The sequence below is a fragment of the Nesoenas mayeri genome, assembly GCF_963082525.1.
Source record: "Nesoenas mayeri genome assembly, chromosome: 8".
Lineage (NCBI taxonomy): Eukaryota > Metazoa > Chordata > Aves > Columbiformes > Columbidae > Nesoenas > Nesoenas mayeri.
The window spans coordinates 11,972,120-11,992,230 of record NC_137554.1 but is presented as its reverse complement, the minus strand read 5'-3'; the positions used below and the strand labels follow the sequence as shown (position 1 = coordinate 11,992,230).

Below are 20,111 nucleotides of genomic sequence, written 5' to 3'. Positions count from 1 at the left end.
TTAACAGATGAAGTGATGATATCCAGGATTACAACTTCTGCAATGTAATGGTGTATGTGTATCTGAAGTAACTATGTTGACTTATTTCCAAGGTTGACCACTGAGGCAAAATTAGTAGTGGCTTCCAAAACAATGTCTGGTCCAAAACATTGTATGTCTTACTAATGGTACTTGTTCTAATTTAAATACCTTCAAAATATTTCTAGGAATGTATTGTACTTTAACACAGGTAATACTGCTACTGTGGCCTGCCTTTCTGCGGGGCGGTATTTTTGGTTTTGCAATTTGTATTTAAAAAAAAAAAAAAAAGCTTCAGGACTTTTCTACTTTTCCAAGAATTATAAAAATGCTAAACAGCTTTCTCTATCTGATAGAAAGCAACACTGGCTCTTTGATAACCATAACATGTCGGCCTTTGGACAGCTTCTTGTCACATGTTTAGAGTAGACAGATGTGCTGGAACAAGTGGTTTGTGGCTGGAAGGTCATAATTCCAGTTGGTTGATACAGAACTAATGAGCAAGTACTTTTCCTGGATTATAGATGTGAGGAAAATCTTCAAATTAACATATTTCTGATACTTTTTTTTTTTTTTTTTTAATCAAAGACACGTGTCTTAACATGAGAGTTTCCTGCTTATGGCATCAGTACTCTGATGGGAAACGTTCAGGTCCCAAGTTACAGATTTAGAATTGGGCATCCTTGAATTTACTTAGGATATGCTCAAACTTGCAAATAGAGATCTCTTCACAGGCTCAGCAATTCTTTGGAGGCTTAAGTTTTTGTTTATGTGGATCTTACATAACTGCTTACATGGATCAGTGAAGCTGGGAGAGTATTTTATGTGTCTGTCTTTTGACTCCCTATGTCTACCGTGTGTCCATCTTAATGTCTATCTCCTATTTCATTTTAGCCACTGGAAAAAAGTAACAAAAAGTATTTTTATTTACACATACCTCACATTCAGGTGACATTGTGATAGGGATCAAATGGTAAAAAATCTCTAAGTTGCCTTTGTCATAGATATACTCCATAACTGATAGACTTCTAGCTCTGTTCGCACCTTGGACAAACACCCATCACAGAATCTTTTTTGTTTTGACTGCATTACAAAATATGCAGTTTCATTCACTTCCTTCATATGCCTACAGATAACACCGCTTTTTTTGCTGTTTCTCTTATTTTTGTACATTTAGTCATACGTGTTACATGTGTGAGAACGATGTCATCATCACTGAATAAGCATATTGAGGAATGTTCTCTTTGATTAAAAGGCTGAGTGTTCTTAATTTATAGTGCAATATTGAGTGACTCTGATTCATCTTCTAAAAGATTAATTCATCTGTGAGACCTAAACAAAATACAGCCTTCAACATTCCCTGTTTATATGAGGACTGCAATGAAACAATGAAATAAATGTAATAATCTTAATGCATAGATAACTACCTCATTAACTACCTACTGGCAAGCGGCCAAGAAAGTATGAATCTCTTTGGCCATAATGGTTGAACTTCCGTGCTATTAAGTGCCTTCTGAGATGTTCAGTCATTTAACATTCCTAAGCAATAGTATTTGTAATTGGGCTTTGGTTTTGTTTTTCAGAGTCAAAGGCACTGTGAGATGAGGGGCTAGATAATGAGGGATCTATCCATTTCTAACTGGCTGACCCAGCTTGGTCTTGCAGAATATTGCATGCTCTTCAAACAATATGATGGTGCAGAGGTAAGAACTGGCTTTTTAAATTAAATTATTGAGAAAACATCAAGCAAGGTGATACAATGCAAGTGATTAATGTTCTATGATACGATGTTAGAGCAAAAAATCCAAAGGCTGATAGTTTGCTTTTGTCTTAGGAAAGGAGAAAAATAAAACAAATGTCTTTTGTAACTGTGTACTAAAATTCATAGAGAAATAGAGTCACTGGCGATCTAGATAAAATGAACATTTTACTGTTTCCAACACTGCTTGTCCTATATTAGTCTTGGCTGTCTCAGATTTTAATAAATGGGCATGTTCATCAGAGCAAGAATATACAGATGATTTTTATTCTGCAAAAGTTAACAAGTTTCTTTCTTAAAATTCAGAACTAGATAAAATATAAACTTATGCGCCAATTGTTATATGAAATTGTTTCTAGGTAAATGGATACTATGTGGCTTAAGAATAATCTTCTCTATTGAGCAAATACTACATTACAGAAGAACCTTATATGAGTCATCTTGAATATCCCTAGAAAATTATTTAGAAATTTGTAAGAAGCCTATTTCCCACAGGTCTTACTTGATCAAAATTTCTTTTTTATTGTCAGTTTGTTGTTTTCAGTTCCTATAATCCGTGTACAAATTTATTGACACTTCAGTAATATTTAATCAGGTAAATGCTGCTTTGACATGCTTTAATTATGTCTCATCGTATTGCTATTTCAGACAATAGATGTAAAAAATATAACTGGATATTCTCATCAACTCAAAATATTATTGGATTCATTTTTAAACAGTTCCCCCCCCCTTCTTTTTTGTAACTAATAAAAGTTTCATGAAGTGGCAGTAAAGTTTATTTAAAACCGGCTTTTGTGTCACATTTGTGCTGCTTGTATACCTGAGTTCTTCATGAGTGTCATAGTAATCTCACAATCCAAGCAAAATAAAAATAAGAGGTTTTTAAATATGAGTTTTTCACAGGGTGAGGGAAAAGGAAAGCATTTTCTACTTTCCCAAATGAACTCAGTCAGTAAGACTTAGAAGCACACTGGAAAACGTTATTATATGACTCACGCTGCCGTTATAACACAGAAGACAGTAATACAGAACCATGGGAAAGCTGTTTGGACAGTCAGAAAACAAAAAATAAACCTGCAGCAAAGACAGTTTACAGCTTACCAAGCCTGGAACTTGTCTGTAAAAAGTTTTTGCTGAAGTGCAAAACTTAAAAATAGGCTTAGTGCATCATTCTGGATAAAATGAACTTTTTTTTAAGTTTAAGGCCATGAGTCAGAGTTTCAGTTCTGCAATATCTGTAGATTACAAGTGTTATATAATTTCTTCTGTCCTCAACCAAACTGAATATTTTCCTGAAACAAAATTTTAATTTGAGAAAATGCCTGGCTTCCCCGACCTCGCATACTTACTAACCTGTTTAATACTAACCATACATTTAAGAACCATGTAGAACCAAGCTTCTAAGTTCCTGAAAGTCTAAGTAATTGCCTTTGATATCTTCTACTTTTAAAAATAATTACTAATAACTATTTACACTGGAGTTTTTATCTCTGCAGTAGAAGGTATGATTATATCCATTTTGCTGAGGACAGTGATGCACAGATTCTTGAATTAAATTGTTGTTAGTCAAGTAATAAATTCATGGCAGTAGAAGACAGAGTTCTTGGGTTTCAGTCAACTGATCCAGCCAGTTCTTAAGGCAGAGTAGAAAGTGTTTAAGATCTTGAATGAAGACAGCAAACTTCAAGGCAGGAGACTCTTCTCCCTGACAAATAAAATGTGCATGTTTTGCTGTTGTCTGCTGCAAAATTCAACAAGTTCTTTAAAGCTACTAAAAAACCCCAAACCAACCAACCAACCAAAACAAGAAACAAACAAACAAAAAACTGTTTACCACTGGAGTTAACACCAACCTATTTTGTGGTCCTTCTTACAAGCTTTTTGCTAAAGCTTGAAGAGCAGGGATTGCATTTGCACTTCTTTTTGTGTGTTTTTTCTTGGAGGATGTTCTTGGGGATTGAAGGGAAGAAGTAGAAGCTTCTGTCACTGCTGCCAAAGCTGAAAAATCCTTTCTGCTGAAATGCGAATTCATCATTAGTACCAATTTTTGCATTTGGGTCAACCTAGAAAGGGGTAAAGTAAGAGTAATTATTCAGCTCCCTTCTTTCATGTAATTGGGTACATATGAAGTATCATTTGATAAACACTTAGTATTATATTTTCAGGCACAGCTAAATTTCCCTAACACACTTTGAAATTGTTATAGCTAGTGACATAAAAAATTGAGGCTTTCAGCAACTAGAGGACTACTCAGACTAAATCAAAGAATGTCATGGGTTTGCAGTGGTTTTACTTTGAAATAAAAGTTTTAAAATGACTATTTCAAAATCAGTGGATCACTTAGAGTAGAAATTCTGTGTCCATTGTCTTATTAACGCAGTGAAACAATGTGATTTAGTATTTTAGGGTCCTAGCCCTGACCAGTCAAATCCCCATCAGAAAAGGCCACTTTTAGTAATATGACTTGCCAGCAACAAAATTGGGTACATCCTATGGATTTCTGTTTATCCGATTTACAGGGTGTTTCACAAAAATGGACCCAGTTTCAAAGCAGTATGTTTCACGATGGCAATTACACAAAATGTATATCTAGCAGTAATCAGGAGAAACTCTATGCCCTGCCCTTTCAAGTGGTAAGAGTTTCATTTATGGGTGGTTTGTGATTGCAGAGATATAGTGATTTCAAATTGGGTCCATCTTTTTGAAAGACCCTGTACAGAACAGTAAAAATAAAAGTAAATCAATTTCACCATAAGTTTTCTGCTTTGGATGTGTTTTGGTTTTACTCCAAAAGATATCATCATCAAATGAAATGTACATATAAATTAACATCAAATTGAACATTTGTACTGACTTCCAAGTAATGCCTTGAGTTATTCAGCAGCTTATTTTGAAAATAAAAAAGTAATGATTTTGTGACAAGAAAGGGGAATAAATGAGAACAATTCGGGTTTGATTACCCAGATGCACTATTTGGAAATTCATGCTTTTCAAAACAGTCTCACAGACCATGTTATCTATTAGTGAATATCCTCTTGCATATCCAAAACCTTACTTTCTGACATTATGATGTCCGTCACTTCACTCGGAGATTTATCTTCCTTCATTAGCTTAATTGCAATTGGCATACTAGCTCTTTTGGTTTTTGTTGTTCAACGTAGTCATAGTTCTCTTGACCAGTTTTGCTTTGAGAAAAAAAATAGAGAGGATGAATTAGTATTTTAAAAGAAAAATTGTTCATCCCTTCAGTGACATAGCTTATCACAACAAAGGGGCTTCATGTAACACATGAATATGCTTATATTTGCTGTTATGTAGCTCACAGTATCAGAAACAGAAAACCTATCTGAAATAAATTTGAATTCTGCTGGACTAGTCCATCCTGCAGAAGTTGATCTTAGAAAAATGAGAATTGAAAATCAAGTCCGCTGAAAACACATCATTTCCAGCATCCTGCTGCTTCAGGAGGTAGAAAAATAGAGAGGTGAGATTTCCATGCTGTCTCCTGTCGTCTAAGAGAATGAGTTAAGGCAACCCAAGCTTTCCTGTCGCAAGGAGATTATAAACTGATGTGCCGATTCAGCCTAGGATACTGCTCTGAATTCAGATCACAAGGGCACTTCACATCGACAGTCATGTTAATGTTTTGGCAGGGTTTTCAATAATAATATAATCTGTACTTTTTTTAGAAGTTGTCATTCAGAAAAGGCTCCACTTTTATTTCACTTTCTATTGCTCTCACAGTCTTAAGCTTAAAAAGCTCCAGTAATGTTAGCAGACCATAACTGATGGAAGAATTATGTCATTAACGTCTTCCTTGCTTGGAAACATTATATCAAAAGGTCTAAACCAAGGTGGTTTGTGTATGTGTCACCTCATCTCTAGTGAGAGGAGAGGAAGAGTACTTATGCAGATAGTTTTGACCCTCATTTTCCACTGTGGACTTTGCTATGAGTTCAGACTTGATCACATCTTTTGTTGCTTTTGTGATGCTTTTATCCATTCAGTATCAAAATTCAACTCAAGTTGTTTTACAAGCCATGTAAAATATTCTGAATGGAAGGATATAGTGAGATATTACTCAACTATAACTTATTGTACAGGGTATTTTGAGAACAGTTAACAAGATATGGATATTATTCAGTCTGCCCAAAAATTCTAAAGGTCACTGCTTTTACAAATTTAATGGAAAGCAGTGGTTTACTTGGCTAACATTCCTGTTTTTACCCTGTCTTGGTTAAAATAAAAAGACTTTTGGAGCATGGTTAAAAATCGAATATTCATAAATTGTGTTTAGCTACTTTAACTTTTCAGGAGAAACTAGAACTGGTTGTGTACAAGTAGATCAGTGTATTTTCTCAATGTTTGCTGAGGAGTTCACATTTGGTTTAACAGATACATAACTTCTACAGTTCTTTGGTTTAACTTTCTTAAAATATGAATATAAATATGATGTATTTGTAACTGCTACTGTGAACAGATTAGGAAATTATTCAAGTTGATTACTGCAGTGTGAAACTAGATGTATTTCAATCAGAGTCTATATTCATGTGGTTTTGGAAATGCATTTTGTAATTTCCAGGTGCTGGAGTGAGGAATATATTACGGTTCCTAATGTAACATTATTTGAGAGGAAAGGACTGTTCAAACTGTCATTCACATGGTGAATTAATTTATAGATAGTTATGTAACATTTCAAATAACTCAATGGAATATTCTGAATTCTGTTAATATAGATTCAACTATTAATACAGATTCAAAAACTATAGATTATTTGGCTTCAGATGTGTTAAGCTAAATCTGATCTTGCTGTACTGCTGATTATTTCAGTGAATTTGACTCAAACTTTTTATCTCCAAAGTAGAGTGTATATATTTGTTGATCTCTGGACATTTATCTTGCAAGGAGACAGCATGATGCCATTTGTTTATTTTTATTTGGCAGTGAAGTGCTAGAATTCTGTAAGCTAAGTTCAAGTAAAAGTAGTGGTGGTTAATATTTCTATGGGCATTTATCTTGGTGAGCGGTGTTCCTGTTCATTCTCTGGTTTTGGCTAATGAAAGCAATTAAATGTATAGTTGAATTATGTGCTTGGGAAAAAAAAAAAAAAAAAAAAGAAAGAGCTGAATTGCTTTCTGAGTTGTCCTGTTTACACCAGGATATTTACATCCTAGATAGCTTTACCTATTGTATTAAAGAATTCTGGGAAGGCTGCAAAACAGATCAGTTCATTCAGTCATACATGAGTGCAGACTGTTTTGTTTTCACAGTAGGGACTAATGGTTGTTATCTAGTCTCCAGCCTATTATGACATGGTTTTGTTTTGTGTCTGTCTTTGACAGTGCTGTGTCTAGGAGCAAAGTGCCTAATCAGTTACACTGAAATGCTTGTTTTCCAGCACTGAGCTGTACTGAAGTCAGACATTAGAAAAAACATTTTAAAAAAAAGTGTTAAATAAATACTAGTGTACTTACTAGCACAGAGCAAAGGCTATATTATTCTGTTTGCTGTTATTCTGAGTGTTAAACAACAACATTGTATTTGTTGCTGGTTCAACGGTTTGCAGACAGTGCTTGATGTGATAAGTCACTTTAATATGTAAGCATTTTCACAAGCTTAATTTTATAGGACTAAACATTTCTTTGTATAGGGAAGCTAAGTTTTGGGAAAAAATAGTCAAAATGCTTTCTATTTTCTAAAATGATAACTGGTTCTGAAACTACTTTGGACAGAACTTGTCTCACTACACTAAGATTTGAATTCATCCTGTCTAACGGCTCAGGCTGAGTTTCCACAGTTGTTAATACAAGATACATTGACATAATGACCAGCAACACATTTGACCTGGATTAAATATGTGCACATGATCACCTATCTGTTGAATTAGGCAGAATACACAATACGAAGTTCACTGCCTTTACGCTTCTATGTTATCTTTATGCCAGCCAATGGTAGGGAAGTGATTAGAATAACTCGTTTGACATGAGTAGCATTAGCTAATCAGTAGAAAAATAACCATTCAAAATTGTTAAACCACTTCAGTCTAGCAGAATGAATTTTATAGTGGATTGGTGCTTTGAATAATGGAGCCCTGATATTTTTCATCTGTATTAGAAAACTGAAAGGCTGCTGTGGCACTGACTCTTGACCTTAATTGAAGCTGGGCTTCCAAAATGCCAGCCTAAGCAGTCTGTGACCTCTTCAGCTTTCCTTTAGCTGCTTTGTCATGTCTCTGCATCGTTCCTTTTGTTGTCAGTAAAACTATCTTGCAGCTGTATGGGGACCCCATTGAGAAATGTATCTGACTGAAAAACAACTCTTTTCCCTCCAATTCATCCAGAACAAGTCCTTGTACCACTTCACTGTTCCATTGCACCAACACATGTAGGAGTATGAATGGCCAAGGAAGAGACAGCAGAGCTGAGCCCTGGTGCCTGGAACAGCCACGCTGCCTGAAGGGAAACCACAGCTGAAGGTGTTGTAGAGTCATTCTGTGCTCACTCTAGGCATTAGAAAGAGACAGATGAATTCAGCAGATTATTCAGTCCACTTTCATTTTGTATTACTGTATGTAGGTGCCTATATTTTTTTGTTGATTGCAGAGATATCCCAGGATGGCTGGCTTCCTGGCAGGTTGCTCAGCAAGTGCTGACAGCTGGTGGAATGAATTTATGCCTAAAAGCTACATCTGCAGTTGGCCTGGAACATTTCATCTCTCCTTTTTAGTGCAGCCTTCCAAATTTCAAGAAAGCATTTGTTTCCTTTTATCCAAATCCCAATGATCTCAAATATTTGCTTAGGGCTTACAACTATATTTCATTTCCTTGCCAATCAGAGTACACAAGTGGAAAAATGTTTCCGATCTCTGCAAACTTTATTCCTAAGTGCAAAATTGTTACCAGTTCTGAAGGTAGTTCCTACCAATGTTTCACCAACAGAAGACCACATGGCTGTGTACCGAGTCAAACTGATTGGTGCTCAAGGCCAGGATCTTGTATCAGATAGTGGCAAAGTAGGTGTCAAATGAAACGTGAAAGAGCACACCAGCCCATAGTGATGCTTTCCCAAATATGTTCTCAGCCTGTAAGCCAGCATCTAGGAGTAGTTACATTTATAGAGTCCTAAAATTACATTCAGCTCTTTGAAGACAACCGCGACGCTGATGTGGCCCCAAGTGAAAATGAGTTTGACACTCCTGCTCTAAGCATTTAATCTAACAAGAATGAAGTGTCAAAAAGGTATGAATATGAAGAGCCATAAATACTCTTCCCATAATCCCTTTGCCTGTATCTTACCTTTTGATGTGCACTGCAGCACATTCTGGATCTTGGTGTCCTGCAGTTTAGGCCAGTATCCATTCATGTATTCACAGCGTGCTGTGCTTCCTTTGACATGTAGCTTTTGTTTTCTGTTCCAGGGAAGTTGTAGAGTCAGAGGTGGGGCCTGCAGCTTGCCTGGACTTGTCCCAATAGGAAATCAAAATGCATTCAAAATTTGGGTACTAAACCACTCCCAAGTAAAGCAAAATGTGGACTGTGCTTCTGTCTGTGCTTGTAGGAATAATATCAGTGGCTAACCAGCACCATTTTGTAGTCTTGGAAATACTTGTTTGGCATTCTGAAGAAGCCAGGAAATAACATATCCTTTTCTAGAAGTAGCTTCTTCTGGTATGAGAGAAACTGATGACAAATTAGGTGTAATCTGACTCCTGTATTACACAAAAAGAACTTCCTTCCCAGAGCATGAGGCATAGCACTCTGTCCTTTAACAATCAGCAGTTCAAGAGAGACATCGTAAAAGCTATAGCCCAGTACTTAGAGAGTAGTGCTCCAGGAAGGGACCATGGTTTTCTAAGTATCCTCTAATACAACTAAAGCAGGGTTTGATGCTCTGGGGGACTGGGACAGAGTTATATTTAAGCATGTCACCATATGATGCTTCACTTTTTAGGAGTGTGGGTTTATTATTATGTCTTATGACCTATAATAAAAGAATTGTGTTACAGATGTGTTGAGGAATCCCACCATTATGTGACTAGCTCCTTCAGTGTGGTAGAAATGTTACCCTTAGAGAGGGTAATGTAAATATGTAGATGGAAATGTCTATTTTGATATAATAAAAACATACCTTGGATATTGCCAGACATGGAAGCTGTTTCTTAGTTCCTTTATAACCATTAATTTAAATACAGAATTATTTTGAAAAGCTCTGTATCATTTTACTACTAAAATGTTTGTGTACGTATTGTAGAATCATAGAATACTTTGGACTGGAAGGGACTTTCACAGGTCCAACCCCCCTGCAATGAACAATGAGGGACATCTTCAACCTAGGTCAGGTTGCTCAGAGCCCCGTCCAGCGTGGCCTTGAATGTCTCCAGGGATGGGGCATCTACGGCCTCTCTGGGCAACCTGGGCCAGTGTTTCACCACCCTCACTGTAAAAAATTTATTCCTCATGTCTAGCCTGAGTCTCCCGTCTTTTATTTTTAAACTATCACCCCTTGTCTTTTAGCAACAGGCCCTGCTAAAAAGTCTGTCTCCATCTTTCTTACAGGCCACTTTTAAGTACTGAAAGCCTGCAATAAGGTCTCCCAGAGCCTTCTTTTCTACAGGCTTAATGACCCCAACTCTCTCAGCTTGTCCTTACAGGAGAGGTGTTCCATCTTTGATCACTTTTATGACCCTCCTCTGGACCCTCTCCATTTGTAAAGATTCATTATGTACTTCTCTATACATCATTGGTTGAATTGTGAGTAGAAAGATATATAGAAAGCTAAGTGACAAGAAGTATTTTTCTGAGGTGTTCTGAGAGCTAGAGCTTTGCTTTTCCAGTATCATCTTCTACTGAGCTGAATTCTGATTAATAGGATTTTATGGCTTAGTATGATTTCAATAACATTTTAGAGTGTTTTTCTCTGAGAGGCTAAAGGTATAAAGAGTCTTTCCTTTTGGCTTGTACAGGTTTTCTTATACAGAGAGATTGCCATTTTAATAGGATATATATTTAGGCCTTTTATGATTTCATTTTTCATACAAAGGCCAGCCTTCATGGGTTTAGATAAAATATATGCATTAATATAATTTATTGTGGGTGACTATAAAATAACATGCAAAACCTGAATTAGATTAAATGTTACCATAACTTCCTGCTTTTTGTGGGACAAAGTTTTTGCATTTAAATTCTTAAATAGCTATTTCTGCATATGTTGTGTTTCTTGCTCTGCTACAGTAGTGTAAAGTTAAATATGCCATGTGGATCTTCTCCTTGTCATTTATTGTATAGAAGACCTAAGATGTGCGGTAGTAAGAGGAAAGTTGAGCAAGCAGTACAGATACTTGCTTGTGACAATATAAATACAGACAAGTCCATTATCAGAGGAGAGAAGGCATAAAATAACTGAGGGACTCCCTCGTGTGTTTTTATTAGATGGCCAAAATAATTAGCATAAAGCCATAACCACTTTTGCCTTGTCAAACACAAATATTTGCCTCTGTCACTCTCACATAAAGCCCTTTTACTCATTCTGGTTCTTTTACTTCACTTTGAAACATTACAAACACAACCAGAGTGCTTTGGAGCAGTGGTATGTGGTGTCAACCTGGGAGATTCCAGACTAATGCTGAAGTAGCTTTGCCAATAGATGGAGAGGAGGCTTCCTTGCACACTTTCATCTGCATAATAGTTAAAGGTGGTATTGCTACCTGTGTGGTCTATTTTGCTCTCACTGAGAGATACAAGGTTTTTGCCATTTCTGTTTAAGGAGGTCAGAAATGTAGATGCTTTTACAAAGTTGTAAACATACACCTCTGACTGTACTGTTTCATCTGTTGAAATTTCCAAACTCCTTTACGGCTCCTTTCTGGCCTTCTGTTTATCCTTTTCTCTATGTCACTTATATTCTAAGTGAAAAACTCCCCAACATCTGTCATGTGCAAAGAGAGACTGTTAATTCTCTTGTATTTGAGACTTTTTACAGAAACATGGGAAAATGGAGCTTAAAAGGAAATCTTAACTCCATAGTAAGAGTTCTTCCACTGCTAGAAGCAAAGAGAGGAAAATAGAGCCCCTGGTAAAAAGGAACCCATAAAACTTTGTCCGGATTCTTTCTGGTATTGCCATTTACCAAAACTGTCTAATCTGTGCCAGCACAAGCTTTTTGATATGATTTTCAATACCAAATTGAAAGAGGGGGAGGAACACAACATATTATTGTCACAGAATATGTGCAATAATTTATTTTTACTAATTTTTAAATTACTAATTGTTTTTTGTTAAAGATGATACTCAGTTTTCTTGTATTATATCTGACATGGACTGCACTTAGTTTTTTTTTATTCTAGCTGTGGTTGATACTAGCCAACTCAAAACACATGGAGTTCTGCAGCTCTGAAAACTTCTGATAGCTACATTGAATTTTTTTTCCCAAATCCTTCCGAAAGTTTCAGCTTCTTTCTGACTTAAGATTTACAACAGTGATCTTCAAATTAGAGGAGTTCGCAAGTAAACCGGTGCCTGTTGTATAATACTGATTTGTCAGAACTAACATTTTTAGCCAGTAGTAAATGAAGATCAGACATCTGATGTTACATGTACCCAGTTTGTACTCTTCTAGGTCTGTAAAAATTAAACGTGCTGTAGCCAGAAACTCCAGCATGCCACGGCACGTTCGTGTTCCAGTTTGTCACTGCATGAGCTAAGGTTTATATAACTCCTCAAACTCTCCTTCTTTACTACAGCATTATTTCCAGGATCATCAGCTATGGGGCATTTCTGCTTGCAAACTTTTCCAAGGCTAAGAATTGCAAGGCTTCTTGACTCTGACTCATAAAAGATAGCACTTTGGAACTTCTGAAAGACCTCATGTCTCCAGACCTAAGACAGACCAAACAGCAAGACTGGCCATTGGTAGTTTTATTATGGAGGTCTGGTTAGCTGCTGAACTAAGCTTGTCTGTTTGAGTTGGCAGCCAAGGAGGGACCTTAGAAAGCACAGTTGCTCACAGTTTTCAAACAAAATATTATCACATTTCAAGTACTGGAGCATTTTTCACCTTGTATTATCATTCTAATTTGGGCAGATATGTCTTCAAATAATTTGAAAATTACCAGCAAATAAACTTGATTTCCTAAGCAATAGTTATGCTGATCATTAGTTTTTTCTATGTGGCGTCTGTGGGAGTTGAGGGAATGTAGCATTTTGTTTGAGTCCTTTCTCTTCTAAGACAAGTCTACAGTAGAAACTTGCTTTGACTTTTGTTTATCAGGAAATCTACAAGAATTGCTGTGTGAGCAATTGGTGCATACCATGTCCTCATCTTGTGTAGTTGCTTCTGCATTTTGTCATTGAAACGGCACAGCACTGCTTTTAGAGTAGATCAATTTTCTCCCAGTTATTTTGGGAAGACTGGAATTCTGTTGTTTAAGGTCAAACCAAACAGTCAAAATGAATCCTCTTGTTTTGTCCCATCATCTCTTCTTTGAAAATGGTCCCTCAAGAACTGACAAGTACCCCACTCTTGGCATGATTAAGGTACACAAGCCACAAGGTCACAGGTCTTGGGACTTGTGCCCCACTTATTGCTCCTCCTCACTCATCTGGTTTGGATAGCCGCGTGTATAGGTGTCTTTGTGTGAGGTTGGAGGATGCACCTGTACATACTCCCTTCATAAAGCAGAAGTCGGGGTGACTATAAAAAGCCACATCAGTGTGTGGTGTGTGTCCAGTGATAGCCAGCACACTGCTGGTTTCTCAGCCTCCATCACCCCTAACAATTTCTGTGGCAAGGTGATAGACAGCATGATGCCATAGAAATAAACAGATGGATAAGGGCTACAGCAGGTCAACATGGAATACTGATGGGGAGGGTTTGACAGAGGTGCTGTGCTTGTTTCAGGATGTTGGTGCTTCCAGACTTCATCCTGCATCTCAATAAACCCGTTTCAAAAGTAAGTATAAATTATGAAAACAACAAAAATTTTGCAACGAGGAGTCTAATCTAGCTTAATTCAAAGTAACTCAGAACTAACATAGGTAGTGTAGGCAGTCCTGTGAATTCTTCATTCTTACAGGTTGCAAGCAAATTCTCCATAACAGCTTTGCATCAAGTATTTACAAGGATGAGTTGTGTAAATTATCATATGTGAAGACAAAGACCAATTTTCATTTTAATATGAAGACAGAATAGAACTCTTAGAAAAAGATGTAGTGACTCATGCAAGAGTAATCACAGTTTATGCAGGGCTGCCGAGCTACCAGTCCCATAACTTAGCGCTCAGTCATGTTACTGAGGAGATTGCTTCTCCTTTTCTAGTTCTTATTCATAAAATGTGACAATGAAGCATGACATTGCTTCCTATGTAATTGCAGTGCCTGAAAATTTCCTAAGGTTTTAGAACCAGCCAACAGAGACCATCTTATGTGCTAACAAATTTGAGTTTTTGCCATGCTTTTAGTTGTTTTTTACCTGAACTTTGGAACATAGGATTCATATAGAGAAGCAAGACATTTTCCTTCATGCAATGAGGAAAATAATAGTATGCACTTCTGTAGCATCTTCCACTTGCTGATAAAGTGCTGATAAAGCACTATGCAATCTTTCCTGTGAAAAATATCTACCACTCTGTTGTATGTTACAAAAATGTAAGTATAGGTCATACAGGAAGTGGGTCAGAATACTAAAACTGAAAGTGTAATCCAGGTATCTCAACTCCACTTTCAGTATTCTCACCATAATTCCATTTTTCTTGTACAAGACATGTTACTGATGCATTTTGGTGTCCAAGATAAGATGACAGTCTGTTGGGTTTCGGCTCCTTTCTTCTCCCCCTGCTCTTCTCTTCCCTCCCCCGGATATATTTTGAAGAAAGATTGTGCCTGAAATGTACTGTGGAAAATCTCCATATATCGGTACTTGTGGCAGTGAAATTCTGGAACCTGTCACTGTACCTGAAACATTTCTGGTACCTCTCTGTCTTCAGTACTTACCTGGTTTTGCACAACTGGCAAAGACAAAAGCAGACAATGCCATCAGCTATTCAAGATTTGCTAACTGTCCTAGTTCACGAGTAGCTCAAATGTCACTGCATTTGGGAAAAAAAACTAACTGAAAACAGATTAGAGTGAGTTTTTGTCGTGTGTTTAGGTGAAACTGGTTTGAATTTTGATGTTAACTTCAAGGTGCTGTTCAGTGTCAATATGATGTTATAATTTTCTGTAACTTGAGGGGATAAAGTTATGTGAGTGTAGAAGTCTGTGACCATCAATATGCCACAAGTGGTGACTTAAGTCCTAGCACCAGTGAATGAATCCTTTGGGAAACTATTGTTTTTCACATTTACCTCAACTTTTCTGTTTCGGAAGTTGTTATTGTAAAAGGTGTGTGGCAATACAAGCAGTGGATAATGCTTTCCTCCTGCTCATGCCTGCCTTAAGGAACCAAAGTGGAGTTGCTATGGGAAGGGGAGCACTGGTCAGAAATATTACTGTGAGCTTCCTTTACCTTGGTATATTAGGTAAATTTAATTTTCCAATCGTCTGCTTCTTCTTCTTCTTCCCTTACTGCCTTTAGATTTTTTTCTCCCTTATTTTATACTAAACTTCATCTTATTTAAGCTTTCTTATGCAAAGATTCTACTCACTTCTATGAAAATTCACAGACTTTTCCAATAACATTTCTCTCTTACTTCTGCAACATACGTGATGGTTAAAGAATCTTTTCTTGATGAGCTACATGTTTCTTAAGCTCTAGCTACTCTTCAAAGGAAGGTCTAGTGCTCTTCCTGTTTTGAATTGCTTCATTAAGAAAAATAATTTTGCTGTAAGATATTTTAGGTAATTCAGATTGTAAAATTCAGTACTCTGGACAATGCATAAAACCCCAAACTACAAAGAGGTAGATGTCCTAGTTCTACCCCATACCCATAGATGTCACTGTGGTAAGTCACCATATGGAATTTTAATCCTGCTGTTGTCACTGGATGTAACTTAACTGGTTTGAAGTGAGAATACTAGAGTTTCATTTATTTTTGATGATTGTTTTGATAATACACAGAGATCCTGGAAGATGAATAATCTGCTCCTTAATGACATTTCTCATTTAGATAGTTTAGGACCACAACTTCAGCTACATCATATGGTCAGGTTCTGAAGTAGATACATCAGGAGAAGCTTATTAAAACTAGTCTTGGTAAAAATTGAGAGAATGAAAGGATTGAACGTTAGAGTGAAATGAAAATAGTGCACAAACGGGATCTCCCAAAACAGAAGAACTATACAACTAGTAGGGATCAAATATTTAATGTCAAAATCAATTAAATGTTTGGTTAGGTAGATAAATATTTGCCTCTGGAAAGCTAATTCTGACAAGAGGGAAAGAACAGTGTTACCGAAGTTGCTTTGGAATACTGGAATAGTTGCGGCAAAACCAGAGAAATGTTGGCCAGGCAGCCAGAAAGAGTGAGCCAACAGGAAAGAGGCAAACACAGCGCTGAAGAAAAATTTGATCTGAACAGTGCTTTAAAAATCAACTGAGCGTGCCTTGATTTCTATTTCAGCAAAAGCCCTTTGACTGAGTCAGTGGTAATTCGTTAAAGATGAATCTTCTATCTATAATTATCTGATTGTTTTAAATTATATACTTTACAAAAGGAGGTTAACCAGCCAGCTCTTTTGTCAATAGATGTCGATCCTTTACAGCTATTTGACTCTTTGTTTTAGAAAATGCCTTTTATACCACCAACCTGTTGTACAGATAACTTCATGTAACTTGGTGGGATGAGGGGAAAGTCTGCTAATGTAAGCAAAAAGTGTGTGTAAAGCATGTAATAGACCCTGAATTGTCCGTGAACAGCATGGATTTAGGAAACTGATAGTTTTTGCTGTGGTATTCCTTTGGGAGACGAAATTATGGAAATCAAGTTCTTAAATCCACAGAAAAGGGCAAGGAGAGGTCACTGCATGTAAACGGCTTGTGTGCCGGGGGTTCGGCGAGACTCAGCCTGAAGAGCCTGCGGAGGGTGTGGTTGGAGAGCCGTAAATCACGGCTCGGCGCTGGCGGGGCGGCTGAGAGCGCCTGCGGCCGCGGCGCTGCCTGAGCTGCCGCACGCACCGCACGGCCGCGGGGGCTGGCCCGCGCCCACCAGGTGAGTGGCGCCCAGGAGTCGGTATCGCTTGCTGGGTTGGAAACGGCACAGTCACGGAACCAGGCCCGTATTTTCGTGGCCCGGGCCGAGTGAGCGATAAGGCGCTCTTAGAAGGCTCCGGTTGAGTCACCCTTAGTTTAGTTATCGCGAACTGCTCTTCTTTAGGGCAGGCTGGTGCAAGTGTACGCGCCGGCACCTACTGCGGCACGGCCATACCTCGGTCTCTCCCGAGAGCGTCCCAGTTTATTTACTGGAAGCGCTCCGGACCGCTGGCATTGCGGGTCCGGCCTCCGGCCACTCCTTTCTCCTGCCCTGCTGCTTGCTCCCGCCGGCTCCGCGGCCCGCAGGGCTCCACAGCCCCAGGGGAACCCGGACGGGACTCACTGCCAGGAGGTTGCTTGGCTGGGACAGAACCTCCAACTGATCCCCAGAAAGCCTGGGAAGAAGCAGCAGTGATCAGACTGGTAAATGTGGGGACAGCGTTGTTCTCTCGGGCTGAGAATGAAAAGCTGAGGGGGTGTGTGTGTGAGCGTCCCTCTGTCCCTCTACCTCTCTCGGGCAGGAAGCGGAGAACCAGGGCGAGCCCTGACCCTGGCGGCGCTGGGCTTGCGGGTGCGGGAAATGCCAGAGCTGGGGCAGTAACTACTGAGACGTTTGATCCAATGCTTAGGTTTTACAGGAAGGGATCCTGTGGCAATCTTTTAAATATTCTTTAAGTGTAAAATGCTGGTGTACTTGAGATACCAAGATCCTTCCCTCAGTAGAGGGAAAGGAAATGCTGTGTGGGGTTTTTTGTTTTTTGTGGGAGTTTTTGGCCTTTTTTTGGGGGGGGGTGGGCAGGGGATGTCAGTTAAAGAGGTGTTTATATAGAATCGTTTATTTCTGTTCAAATTTATTAGTTTAAAATGAGTGCGTACTTACTGCTGAAAAGGTTTTTTACATACTTTATTTTCAGTTAGAGTGGGTAATTTTGTGTGTGTGATTTTTTTTTTTTTTTCTTCCCAGTAACATTGTGGGAACAGAGGAGCGGGCAAAATAATAAATGACTTCCTATACTAAAGGAGGAACAAAAGCTTGTATTTTGAAGCATTAGGTGAAAAATGCTTAGATTTGGCTGTAACCTTGGTGAAGTCCTCCACTTCTGCCAGCAACATGGGGAGAGGATGTTTATTTCAAGTCAAGGCTTCATACCATTTGGGATTACTGAGCTAACTGGTTGGACACTTAAGTTTCTGAGATAATTTCATAGTACAGGACAAATGAGGAGATCTCTACTTATTATTGAATCCTCTTTGATGATTATTTTTTCATGGTAGTTTTAATAGATATCAAGGCATTCTGTGTGTGAAAACTTGCGAAGTTTGGGGTTTATCTGTTTCTCTCACCTCTAAACAGAAATTTCAAAGATAACTTATCCTGGCCTCTGTGTTTTCTGTTTCCTGAGAATAATAGCTAAAAGTAACATTTTAAATAGATTGTCTGATTACAGTGCAAGCAGGTATGGGGGGTGGAAATGGTATGGCATATATAAGGAGGGAGAAAGAGAGCACAAACATTGTGATAGCGCTTCAAGACCCTTTGGAAGCACTGACCTGGCTGTAATCTAGTGGGGAGTTTTTGATGTTTGACAGGCTCATGTTTTTTTCTGATAGTAGTTTAAAGCCTTTGAACTATTGCATATGCTTTCTCAATCTATTTCTTCTTATCATAATAGGCTGTAGGTTCCTGAACCTTAATATTCTTCTCAAAGTCCTGTGACCTGTTTGCTATAGCAGCTACTGCATCAGTTTATCTTGTTTTTAAAAAAGGCACAAAACAGAGGTTGTAGAAATCTGCTTCTAAGCTATTTTGGGAGCAGGAATCCTCTCTTTTTTTTGTCATACTAATGAAAAAGACTATGTTGCTTCTAGGGAGGCAGTTAACATGTAATCTGCCTTGAGTTTATAGTGGCTATAGTTTTAACTGTATTTCTTCCTATGATATGTTAACTTCAGTGGCTTTTCAGCTTTTTGTGTTTCCATAACTTATTCTCTTGCTATAAAAAAAAATAAATCCAAGGAAATTGATCTAGTTTTTGTCCTGAACTTGACTTTCTTCACCATTAAGGTTGATCACTTTCATTATTTCCTGTATGCATCTGTATAGTGCATGCGAATGTGCCAAGTTATCCTAGCAGGGAGAAAACAGTCGTATGCTTCCCACTCATCATAATTTATTGTTACTGATTTTGAGAAAGGGAGGGAAGGTGGGTGGTAGGAGGCTGTGAGGAGATTTGCTGTGTCAAAAGTGAGCAGAGTTTTCACAAAAGTTGACTCCCTATTGTAAAAACCTGAGAACATAAGGCAGTTGTTCTTCAGTTGGATGTACTGAACTATGTTCAAGCCCTCTTAGCTTCATAGCATATATAATGATAAAGACATGGTAAGATAGTAAGTATTGTAGCATTGGTGATATGACACCAGGTATAGACATTAGAGAGTTTGATCTAACAGGGAGAATCGCCCAGACTGCAGATCAATAACGCTTTGAAAGAAATATGAATCTTTTGATGTCCAAAACGGGTTTAGATATAACTCAGAGATTTGAGATAGCTTGAGAGTCTGATTCAGAACTCTGAAATTGCTTTTCTCTTTCCTTTTATGAGGTTTCTATTAGCATGAGCATATACAGCCTTGTCTGTTATGCTGTTCATGAATCTCCGAGGCCAAACTGGAGATTTCCCTCCTCCAATGTATTGAAACAACAAAGTAGCAGACATTGCCACTAGTTGTGTTATGTTGTGGTATGAAAGGGCCACTTGTATCAGGTTGAATGAACCACCAGAAATCTTCTTCAAACTGCATGAACATCAGAAAGCTTTCATGAAGATAAGCTGAGCCAGAAAGTTTGTGTTTGCATCCCAAAGCCAAGAGGGCATGAGTAGAAGGCTATATTATGTTGTTTTGGGGACTGAAGGTTATTTTTTTAATTGTTCATATGGTTCTTTTTTGTTTTGAGCAATGATGTGAAGAGATGCATACCCCATTGGACTAGAGCTTGATGCGTGTTTGGTCTTGCCCACCAGATATGTATTTTATTCTATGCCCAATCTTATGCAGTTTCCTAAATGCCGTGTTGATTTTAGGCCTCTTAATTTGTATTTCCTTACCCTCATTCATAACAAAAAAATCACAACATGTCAGAAGTTACCTG

General features: G+C 38.0%; 1 protein-coding gene across 1 annotated transcript in view; it reads left to right on the top strand.

The window, feature by feature from the left end:
• Positions 1–1,739, top strand: part of DNTTIP2 (deoxynucleotidyltransferase terminal interacting protein 2) — a 42,792-nt gene extending 41,053 nt beyond the window's left edge. The window contains exon 7 of the mRNA XM_080349291.1: positions 1,602–1,739. Within this exon, the coding sequence (XP_080205417.1) occupies positions 1,602–1,623 (22 nt within the window). The 3' untranslated portion in view covers positions 1,624–1,739. The remainder of the gene's footprint in view (positions 1–1,601) is intronic.
• The last annotated feature ends 18,372 nt before the right edge of the window (positions 1,740–20,111 follow it).